Raw genomic sequence first — 12,144 nt, 5'->3', positions numbered from 1 at the left:
GTACCTCCTTCATGTTTGTTAGTCTTTGATCATTGGTCTCATACCGTGCTGCTGATGATGAAACCTGTAAATGTATGTCACTGAAGTTAATGCATGGTCATTTTATGTAGAGGCCCTGTTAGTGCACTGATGGTAACTGTCTTCTCTTGTTATTTCCAGTGCATTGCATCATCGCAAACTCAAGGTCCAGGTCCAGTGCATATCTATCTCACAAACGCAGAAGGTCTCAGAAGTAACAAATTCTGTTACACAGCGTTGCACAGCCGCTGAGCAGAACAAATCCCACTTGTCTCTCTTTTATCTAAACCCAGCTTCCACTCGGGAGCTGTGCGTGATCTAGGGAGTTTGGTCCCTTGATCTTGTGTGGCTCCGAGAGGCATAGGAGGTCCAGCATCAGCTCCAGTGTCATCTTTGCGGTTAGGACCAGGTGTGTGCATGACAGTGGTCATATTGATTCTGTAATCGGAATTTTGCTCTGTGTATATGAATGAATAAACATTTGCTGTTTCTACAAAAAAAATGAAAATAATGTTCGAAAGAAAAAAAAATTGCTATCCTTACAAAGATGTGCATCTCTGTTTTGAATCTGATCATGCAATTACGGTCGCATTTTGTTTCTCTCCACTCAGAAGGTATCAGGAGATTTACTTGTGGCTCCAAGCCTGAGGTTCCAAAATTGCAGACAGAAGTAAAACCTCTCTTGGCCAATAAGAGGACCCTATTTATTTAATTTCAGCACTTGTGGGGTCAACCATACGGATATATCTAATATTTTAACTCCTTCAAGCACAACCAGAGCATCTCTTTATCACTAATTTCTTGAAAACAGCTGAATAGATCTCCACAAAGTCACAAAAAGCAGACTTTCTGGGAAAAGTTCTAATGTTTTGCCAAATTTGGTGTTATTCCATTAAGCAGTTTTTTCAGTCTCAGACACCAAAATGGAAGACATGTGAAATTAGGGTTTTGCTACCCACACCCCACCACCTCCTTCATGGTGTCCGCTTAACAGATCAGCACAAAGATTTCCATTAAGGAGCTGAAGTGGATTCACTTTATTGGGGAGAATGTTTTGGGCAGATTCGTTAGAAAAACAACAAGTGACCTTCCAATGGAAACTCTGGCCTTACTGTAAATACACTGGTGCAAGGGCCACCAGTGTAATATATATATTACGTATAAAATGTGTTGTAAGGTTATGCAGGCTTTTGGTTTGCATTGAAATGGGAAACGTCATTGTGGTGAATGAGAATGTGCAGTAAGTATAATCATAGCAGTGCTTGCATGGTAAGTGTGTTGTGTATTGGTTGAGTTTGCGGTTTCAACCTATATTTCATATGGCTGAGATACCCGCCACCCCCTCTCAACACAATCCCCAAAGGAGGGAAACCGGAAACAGTTCTTGAAGTTTTTGGAAGAGGGAGGGAGTGACCCTCCCCGGCCGTATTTATTAAAACAAAAAATTATAACATTAAACAGTTTCATATTAATGTACAATTTCATTACCACATTGCGATGTTTGGCTAACCTTAACAGATTCTCTAATACAGAGGTTCTCCTAGCCGAACTAACAACCTACAAAACATTTTCTTGAAATATTGAAATTGTACATCCTAACGTTTAAGGGCCAACGGCAAGGTCGTAATCGGTGTCAAGATCCCTAACCAGAAATACCCCCCCCTACTTGGGAGGGGCGACAGCACTGAGGCGTACCTCAAGTGCAACTACCAATTTCCCTTGACTTGACGGGGGCCCCAATAAACTCGACGCCACTTAAAGGTCGTTCGAGGACTCGTGTGAGTATCTAGAAGGTAGCGTAGACCTCCCCCCAAACCCCACACAACTTACCACATCTGCCGTCGCAGACGTCACTGGCCCCGGGAAATTCCCCAGGAGGGGGCTGTAACCCCTCCTACACAGGAAGGGGCCTTGACCGCCTTTCCTTTCCTTCCGGCGGCCTCTCCTTAGACAGGACCGCCTCCCCGTTGAGGGGCCAAAGGCCACCTCTCCCGAGCGCTCCCATCCGTGTTGGGTGACGCCCACTCATAGGGATCTTCCAATTACTGCTCACCGATCATGACCTTACCGCCCGACCAAAATAAATACGACAATGCTAACTAAACCAACAATACATTGGCCACTATGACCAAAATAAGCATGCTTATAAATGGACACTAAAAAACCGAATATCTTTAATCACAAAACATACATAAAATCGACCAACTTTATTACATACTCAATATCAACACGATAATACCACAACCTGTAAACGAAATAGAATTATCGATCCATTTTATTACAAACAACTGGCTGTCTTCAGGGGCTGGTGGGTGGGTCAAAATTGGCTCTTCGTTCCGTCTCGAGCTCACGTGCAGCGAGGAGGTGCAGCTTCAGAGCACAGGAACAAGAGGATGTCTTCTGGTCTTGCGTCCCTTTTTATCCGTCTTCAGGGCGGGCGTAAACCCGCCCCTGCCTGCCCCAAGGGCGTGGCCAGCCGCGTCAGTGTCTAGGCCAGCCCACTCTAGGGCGGGAAAGGGCGCGCCCCGGCTACGCCGCTTCGGGCATACCAGCCGAGACGCGCCTCCCGCCCAAAATGGCTTCCCGGGGGGATCGAGGTACTCTGCCATACGTTCGGGGGGACCGAGTGGTCGCCCCTTTCCATATGGCTGAGATACCCGCCACCCCCTCTCAACACAATCCCCAAAGGAGGGAAACCGGAAACAGTTCTTGAAGTTTTTGGAAGAGGGAGGGAGTGACCCTCCCCGGCCGTATTTATTAAAACAAAAAATTATAACATTAAACAGTTTCATATTAATGTACAATTTCATTACCACATTGCGATGTTTGGCTAACCTTAACAGATTCTCTAATACAGAGGTTCTCCTAGCCGAACTAACAACCTACAAAACATTTTCTTGAAATATTGAAATTGTACATCCTAACGTTTAAGGGCCAACGGCAAGGTCGTAACCGGTGTCAAGATCCCTAACCAGAAATACCCCCCCCTACTTGGGAGGGGCGACAGCACTGAGGCGTACCTCAAGTGCAACTACCAATTTCCCTTGACTTGACGGGGGCCCCAATAAACTCGACGCCACTTAAAGGTCGTTCGAGGACTCGTGTGAGTATCTAGAAGGTAGCGTAGACCTCCCCCCAAACCCCACACAACTTACCACATCTGCCGTCGCAGACGTCACTGGCCCCGGGAAATTCCCCAGGAGGGGGCTGTAACCCCTCCTACACAGGAAGGGGCCTTGACCGCCTTTCCTTTCCTTCCGGCGGCCTCTCCTTAGACAGGACCGCCTCCCCGTTGAGGGGCCAAAGGCCACCTCTCCCGAGCGCTCCCATCCGTGTTGGGTGACGTCCACTCATAGGGATCTTCCAATTACTGCTCACCGATCATGACCTTACCGCCACAGGCCGGATAGTTGACCGGCTATCCGGACCCCCCAAAAAGCTCCTACCTAAAGGTCATGCTTTAAGGTTTTTAACCATGCTAAGAAGTCTCCTATGAGTAAACCATTCCCCACCCGAGACAAATGCACACCATCCCCCGAATACATACTGTCATCATTAATACAGCCATGCGAAATAGAATGCAATGTCCCGGAACGGAACAACCTACTCACTTTGTTATTAAGCTTTCTAACAGACTGATTCAAAGCAGGAATAGAAATAGCCCCCCGCCACACCTTTCGTGGGATCATATGGGACCACGCAATTGTGCACCCCGGAACTCTCCTCGCCAACCAACTTACAGTGGAAAGCATTGCCTCCAGGAGAAGTCGTCTACCGGTGGTGACCAAATCATTGCCCCCTAAATGCACTATGACTATAGACGGCGGTGACCTCGTCCGCCCTAACAAAACCTCAAAATATGCTTGAAACTGGTCAATACAGAGACCGCCTCTTCCGTAGAAGGACACCCTGTACCCGTATTCCCCAGCTACGTGAATCATATCACCTGCTTTGAATACGTCCGCGGCACGCCTCACGTATGAGTGGCCCACGACCCACACCTCCTTTTTCACAGCCGGTGATGTCTGACCGCTGGCCCGGTATTGGGTCGACTGCATAGTCCGCCCCGCCTCGTAGGCTTGCGCAACTGAAAACCAAACAAAAACAAGAGGCGTGAGTACGTCATTACAGCTTTACAACATGTGCAACCGCACATACCTCTTATAACAATTGGAGGACCAACGCCCCACTCGTTTCACTTGTTCAACATTAAGACCCCTGGCTGTAGCTTCCGTAGCAGCCCCTATCCGAAAGGAATGGGTCCCAAACTCGCCCGGGTTCAAGCCCGCAGCGGCAATTGACATCGCAAGCACCCGCTGAAACTGGAATTTCGTCAGTGGGGTGGCGTCCGCGTGTCTCAACAATGTCCCCCCCCATAGTGCCACCCTTCGTGCTAGGTAATCTTCTAAACACTTTACCGGACACATGGAGGACCCGGGAATCCTGCGTATGATTATGCAGTCACCCATCCCGTCTTGATCGGTCTTGGACCTGACAAAGGAGATAGTCATTGCCTCTCCTCTGATCTGAACGTGTTCTCGGCACAAACCCCCTGCCACATCCTGTTTGTTCCTTGCCACCAGTTCGCTTACCCGCATCGCCCCGTGAAATGCTAGCATAAAAGCGGCTCGGAACAATACCGCCTCGAACTGAGATGAACATGTGGCAGGGAGTGTAGCCAACAACTGGGTCAACCTATCCAAACCTATCGGGCGCCTCTCATCTACTCTGCGACCCTCAAGGCGTTGCCACCCACGCAGCGCTTTCTGTACAACGAAAGACGCTGTCGGGTCCTGGATACTATGAGCCCTGGCAACAAAGGAAATAGCAGCACGATGCCTCTGGGCCGTAGCCACAGATTTCCCAGCCCTACGTAAGGACATCAGAAAATTCACTACCCATTCCTTGTGGCCCCAAAGCCTCTCTCTATCAGTCCCCAAAAAGGCTACGTAGGACCTAAACGCCCCTTCATATGCTTTCCTCGTCCGTGGTGCTAGACTCTCTCCCACGAGGTGACGAAGTTCGGGGCACCGAGAGACCAGAGAGCTTCGGGGAAGGGTGCCGGCTCTGGGTCTGCTGAGGGAAGGAAACCCGAGAAAGCCTGCATATGAAAACGAGACAGTGCATCAGCCGCCTGATTCATTACCCCTGGGACATGTTTTGCTCTGAACAGCACATTCAGTTGCATACACAGTAAAACAATTTCTTTGAGCAGTCTTAAAATCAGTTTACATCGTGCTGCCTGACTATTGATGCACTCGACCACGGTCATATTGTCAGACCAAAATATCACAGAGTGATCTTTGAACCCTTCTGGCCAGGTTCTCAGGGCCACCAAAATGGGAAAAAGTTCCAGGAAAGCAATATTACTTGTCAGACCATTGTCATGCCACCATGTCGGCCACCTTTGTGCCGACCATTTTGTGCCGAAGATGGCACCAAAACCTATGCTACCTGCTGAATCTGTCCATAGCCCCAGCTCTTCAGAGGATACGGCTGGTTTGTTCCAGATGACTCGACCATTAAAGTCCGCCAGAAATGCTAACCAAATACGCACGTCCTGGCGGACCTCAGCCGATAGTCTCGTGCGATGATGGCCCTCCTTTAGGCCGACCATAGCTTGGGCAATTGAACGAGAAAAGGGGCGGGCCATCGGTATAACTCTCAGGGCAAAATTCAACTGTCCCACCAACTGCTGTAATTGATGCAGCGTAACTTTAGATCCATTTAGACACACTTGCAAGGCTGCCCTGAACTTCCACACTTTGTCAGTTGGCAAACGAAAACAACCTTCTCTGGAGTCTAACTCGATCCCCAGAAACTCGAGGCAAGTCGCAGGACCCACCGTCTTACCTGGTGCCAATGGCACACCAAACTGCTTCATTAATACACAAAATTCGGCCAAGGCCCGGCCACATTCGAGATCCCCGGCTGCCCCAAGGAACAGAAAATCATCAAGGTAATGCATTACATGTTGGAAACCCGTCTTCTTTGTGAAGACCCATTGTAGAAAACTACTGAATTTCTCGAAATAGGCACAAGATATAGAGCACCCCATCGGCATACACTTATCCATGTAATAATAACCCTGAAACATAAAACCTAGGAGACGCTGATCGTCCGGGTATACCGGGAGCAACCGGAACGCTGACTCGATATCTGACTTCGCCATCAGCGCCCCGGGCCCCAGGCGATTCAAAATGGCTACGGCCTCATCGAAGGATGCGTACCGCACCGAACACACTTCTGGGTCTATTGCATCGTTTACAGAAAGACCACGTGGAGCTGACAAATTATGAATCAGTCGAAACTCACCCGGGTCCTTCTTGGGGACCACCCCTAAAGGAGAACAAACAAAATTCTGTACCGGGGGTACACTAAATGGGCCGGCGACCCGACCTCGAGTAACCTCTTTCCGGATCTTTTCCTGAACCACGGTCGTATGCTGCAGGACGGAAAGTTGATTTTTACACTTCCCCACGCCCTGAAAGTCCCCTACCGGGATGCGGAAACCATACGAAAATCCGTTCCGCAGCACCCCAGCAGAAGTACGATCCGGGTATTCACTGAGCCAGGGAATCATCGCCAAGGTATCAATCGGGGTAGGTAAAGGCGCCCCTCGGACTACGTTAGACCTGTTTGGCGCCTCCTCTCCCCCCGTTATCACCCGTTTTGGCTCTGCACGTGGACTCAGGATGGGACGACCCGCACCCACTACATTCATGTTTAAATTTACACGATCCCTGGGGCCTGGTACATTTACCTTTGTTGAAATTGAAGCAGAACCCCCTTTTTCCTGTATTGCCGGCAGGTCTCGAGTAATCGTCGGTACTCGTACCTGACCGAAAGGGCGTCCCCCCATAATGGCGGGAGGATTCGCCAACATTACTTCCTACCAATGGCATTTTCAACATACCTGTCTCCTTCATTTTATCCCATGTCAAAGAATCATAACAATCCCAGGTTAAGCTTTTATTATGCTCTTTTGCCTTTCTAAAAAGATTATCGTAGCAGAACCAATGGTTACCCTGGTGTGATGTCGAGTACCCCATGATTCTTGACTGATAGGTCGGCAACTCGGAAAGCAACTCGGGCCTACGTTCCCCCAAGATTGACGTAAAAATTCCCCATGCATTGCCCCAATTGCCGATAGACTCATTTACTTTAAAGGCGGCCATTTTTGCGCGCCAAACACTCGGATGCATAAGATCTTTCTGACCCTTAACATGCTCCACCTCATAATGATCAACAAGCAACGAGAAGATGTTCACGTATTCCCCCGCCCAAATCTTCTCCTTAATTGCCAAAGGCACATGTTGACCCAACCTTTCTCTACGAGAGGGTGCTGACTCATCCATCGCAATCGGCAATGGCCGCTTACCTGCACCGGACGCTGCATCTGCGGTCACAATCGTCCCTTGTGGCTTGTCAACTACTGCAGCCGGCGCGGACGCCTTGGCTGCATCCCGTTTCTCGCGCAATTGCTTCATCAGCGCCTGGGCCTCGGCAGCCGTGGCGCCCTCACTACTGTCGCCCAACCACGCTGCAAGTTGTGCTGCCAGCTCGGGCGGCATATCCTCTTTGGACACCGGGGTGACCTCCACAGGAATCGGATTCCCCTCTACTGGTACTGGGGTTGGCGCTTCGAGCGGGGTACAGGGAACCGGGGCGTCTCCCCCAGCTGGTCCCCTCCTTGGCCTCTTGGCTCTTCCTCCCGGAGCTGCTCCAGCCGACGGACGCTCCGGCCCCCATTCCCCGTCTCTCTCCGCCACCCGCTTCTTCAGCTCAGTCATCTCCTTCATGAGGACCCGAACCATCTGTTCGGTCGTCATTCTCTTCCCGCCTTTCTTGGGCATTTCTCCGACAGAGTATCTGTAAGACAAAAAGAAAGATTACAACGCTCAAAATTGGCTCTTCGTTCCGTCTCGAGCTCACGTGCAGCGAGGAGGTGCAGCTTCAGAGCACAGGAACAAGAGGATGTCTTCTGGTCTTGCGTCCCTTTTTATCCGTCTTCAGGGCGGGCGTAAACCCGCCCCTGCCTGCCCCAAGGGCGTGGCCAGCCGCGTCAGTGTCTAGGCCAGCCCACTCTAGGGCGGGAAAGGGCGCGCCCCGGCTACGCCGCTTCGGGCATACCAGCCGAGACGCGCCTCCCGCCCAAAATGGCTTCCCGGGGGGATCGAGGTACTCTGCCATACGTTCGGGGGGACCGAGTGGTCGCCCCTTTCCAGGTTTTCACCTGATCATGATGTCATGTGAAATTTGGCTGCACAATTGTCAACTATTCTCCCTTTACTCCCACCCCTCACCCGCCATCTCCACTAGAGACATTCCCTACACCTTCCAGGCTGTAATGGGTCAATTGATCCAGAAGCCCTTTTGAGGGGTAAAATGACTGCCAAGAAGGCATACAGATTTAAATGAAGCAGATAGTTTATTTATTTATTTATTTGTTGGGCTTTTAAAGCGCGACAGCTACCCAAAAAGGGGTTCCCGGCGCTAAGAGATACTTAACAAATGAGCAGATCATAAAACTCAGAGGAGAAGTCAGGAGCAAGTTACTGATTAAAAAGCCATGTTTTAATGGCTTTACGGAAGTGGATGTAGCGAGTTTCCAAGCATAAATGTAGATAGTTACTTCCTATGCAGCAAAATCTGTGTGGTGGTTGGGCACCTAACTCTCAAAGGAGCAATCAATACTTTCTAACACGTAAATTGAACTATCTTTACTGATATCAAAAAGGAAAGGCAACACTACACAAAGTCTTACCTTCAATCTGCACGACATCAGTCGTCGATTGTGCAGGGTCTAAGGCCCAGTGGAGTTGTCGCTGGAATTCCAGCCTGTCTTCTGTATGAATCAGTTCAAACACACTCTGGTGAATAACGTCAGACTGTCATTGGGAGGAAATGAAATAAACAATGACTACTAATGTTGATAATACATCTAGTAAATGGATGAATGTGATTAGAAGAAAACATGTTAATAATGACCTCAATTTGCATGTTTGTTATTTGTTTCCCCATTATTTTCCTAAAAACGTCCTATTGTAAGATTTCTCTTTTACTCTCTGTAGTATTTTTAATCAGTTTGAACCAATGTGTGGAGATGCTCAACATTCTAATAAACTATTTTTGAAGATTATTACAACATCTTAGAGACAAATAATGCAATCTTACACCTTGTCAGCTGCCATTTAGAAGTACAGGGAGGAGTGTTGTTTTACTATCAAATGCAAATTGCATATTTGCAAGACAAAAAACATAAGTGGTTCAAAATAATTAGAATACTTTATATAATGTAATAAGCCACAGTGGCCAGGTGGTTCATATTTTGATATGACTTCTGTTTTTCAGCTTTTATTTTCTCTTCTGTCATTCATTAAAGTGATAGTAATGGCGGGTATTAGTAGATTAAAATCCTAAACACGGTTTCCAAGCAAAAAAGTGTTCAATGCAGTACTCGGCCCACCCACAGCCTGGACACCATCAGACTGTAGACTAAAATGTGCATAAAGGAGAAAATATATATCAGGCCTCTTCTATCTATGCACTCAGGATCTGACACCACAACCCCTTATCCATAAGGACCTTCCTACGCCCAATGGTGTTCCAATTTAGGAAAGAGTTGAAGATTCACGGCTTTAAAGAACACTGCATCAGAATCCCTCCAATGAATGGCTGACTTTACACATGTCTTTGATCAAGCACTGTGCGTCACTGCCTTTTGCTAGGTTCACACTATACAAATACCATATACATACATTCATACATACATACACACATACCCAGCAATTTCTCCTGTCTCAGGAAAGTGAGGTCACTCATTCACATGTTGGCTGATTCACTAATACAATACCCTTGATAAAGTGGAATAACACGTACTTGTTGAAAACCCAAGTAATCCTGCACGGTGGAGGACGCATAAAATACAAGACCATCGGCGGTGACCACCAGTACAAAGCCATTCAGAGCCTGAAAAACACAAAAAGGCATGTATAAAAGGACCATTTACACACATCTCATTAATACAACCGTGGCATTATTGTGAAGCACAGATAAACATAAATGAAACATACCACTATTTAAAGTATAAAGAGAGCAAAACAACACACATTATGCAAACAGCAACTACATGCATATGACATCTATGCCAGCTTACCTGAAAATGCGTTACGTTTACTTACATATAGATGTAAACATCAGTGTCAAAAACGCTGCTTCAAGCAACACTTACGAATTTGTGCACATCTTAATGGCCATTTCTGTAGTGTTGTGCTATGCACGCGCATAAACCAATAGGTGTAAACAGCCACGCAAATCACTCATTTGTGGACCACTAATGACAGGCAATAATAGTAAAAAAAAGGGTGAAAATATCACCTGCGCCTATTTTACTCCTTGTGGGGCTTATTTACAAGCCCCTTGCGCCACTTTTGCGTCATTTTTAACATGGGAAAAGTGACATACTCGTGGCGCAAGAGGCTTGTAAATAAGCCACTATCAGGCACATGCATCAATATTTCATTTTGCGATTCCTTAATTGCAAAAAATAAGGAATCGCAATTAAGGAATTGCAAACTGCAATGCATCAAGAAATTGCTATAAAAATAGCGATTTCTTAAAATTCCTTAATTGCGATTCTCTAATTGAGAATCGCAATTAAGGAATACTTCCCCATCCATTCCTATGGGCCTAAAGGCCCATAGGAATGAATGGAAAGACATTCTTAATTTGCAATTCACCATTAGAAATTCGCAAATTAAGAATGCAATATGAAGGGTGCAGGGGTGTCCAAAGGACACCCTGTTGCACCCCTGAAATCTGCTTAGGAGTACATTTTGCACACTCACATGCCCCAAGGGCATGTGTGTGTAAAATGGAACTTTGAAAAATACACTTTAGTGCATTTTTCAAAGTTTTCGCAAATTACCATGAAGGTCAACTTCATGGAAATTTGCTCCCCTTATTTGAGAATTCGCAAATTTTTAGAGTTTGATGCAATTTGAGATTCCTTAATTTGCGAAAATTACAAAAATGTTAATGCATCCCAAAAATGGGAATTGCATTCGCAAAGTGCTGAATTTTGCGATTCGCACCGTTTGCGAATGCAATTTCTTTTGATGCATGTGGCTGTTAGACCAGATTTAAATTGCCCCATTGGTCTACGATCAGCAGCAAATGTGGGATGCAGACATGGTGGCCCAAACCATCAACTTCTGGCACTGTGGCACCAAGTCATTATCTCCAAAAAAGCATCTGCTTTAGGCCTTCATCAGTAAAGAATACAAAGCGCACATGGCCCCTGCAGCAAACTTTCTCTCAAAGACAAGTAAAAAGCTACTATTCAGCAGAATCCAGATAAAGAGATAGAAGTCGCGGATAAGAGATATGCCTTGCTTTCATTTTAGGGGCAATCACATCTATATGCCACAGAGGGGTCATGTGACTCTTTATATGCCATCAGTCAGTAACCACAGAAAAATGTGTGGCACTGGTAGTTGTCACAGAGATCTTATACTGAATGTGGCACGCCTTTGGGGAGACGCTGTTACTCTATAACATAAGACAAACCAAATGAACATCTTTTTGGGACCCTCTTGTCATTGCATGGGAGCACTAATACTAAAGTTTTTTTTATAGCAGTGTGGAGATCAACTCTCATACCCGGATGACCGCCCACTTTTAAAACAAAAGATAATTCAGAAGTCAGATGTTATTTTCACCTACTGCAGTTTTGGAGTATCATCAAGAGGGCCCTTTATCGCCCCAGTTAATCACGGAACACCGTCTTCCTCCTGAACCCCTGTTTTACCAACCATGGGTCCAATTCAGAAATCCAAGGTAGCGTGAAAATCGAACTTACTTGCAAAAATGGCGCTGGTTCACGAGTAGAAGCTATTCACAAAAGATGACTTTGCACTTGTAATCTTCTTTCTCCTGTGGATTATGTCCTCATGAATGTTAAGTTTGATTAAATTCCAAGAAAGGGACGGGGAGTGCGTGTTCCAGGGTGGAGTTTCTTCTGTTAACTTTAGTAACATCAACACACTCTGAGCTCACTCTGGTGTTACTTTTGATGGTGCCTCTGATCTTGTTCACAACAGAGGTTCATGTAACTATTTAGGG

General features: G+C 46.9%; 1 protein-coding gene across 1 annotated transcript in view; it reads right to left on the bottom strand.

Moving 5' to 3' along the window:
• AHR (aryl hydrocarbon receptor) overlaps positions 1-12,144 on the bottom strand; it is a 415,687-nt gene that overhangs the window by 177,563 nt on the left and 225,980 nt on the right. Inside the window, exons 4-5 of the mRNA XM_086941976.1 lie at positions 9,901-9,990; positions 8,786-8,909 (exon numbers count right to left, since the gene is read on the bottom strand). Of these exons, the coding sequence (XP_086798102.1) occupies positions 8,786-8,909; positions 9,901-9,990 (214 nt within the window). The remainder of the gene's footprint in view (positions 1-8,785; positions 8,910-9,900; positions 9,991-12,144) is intronic.

This window comes from Lissotriton vulgaris, chromosome 10, assembly GCF_964263255.1.
Source record: "Lissotriton vulgaris chromosome 10, aLisVul1.2, whole genome shotgun sequence".
Lineage (NCBI taxonomy): Eukaryota > Metazoa > Chordata > Amphibia > Caudata > Salamandridae > Lissotriton > Lissotriton vulgaris.
Note: the sequence above shows the minus strand (reverse complement) of the source record. Positions and strands in the feature narration are given on the sequence as shown.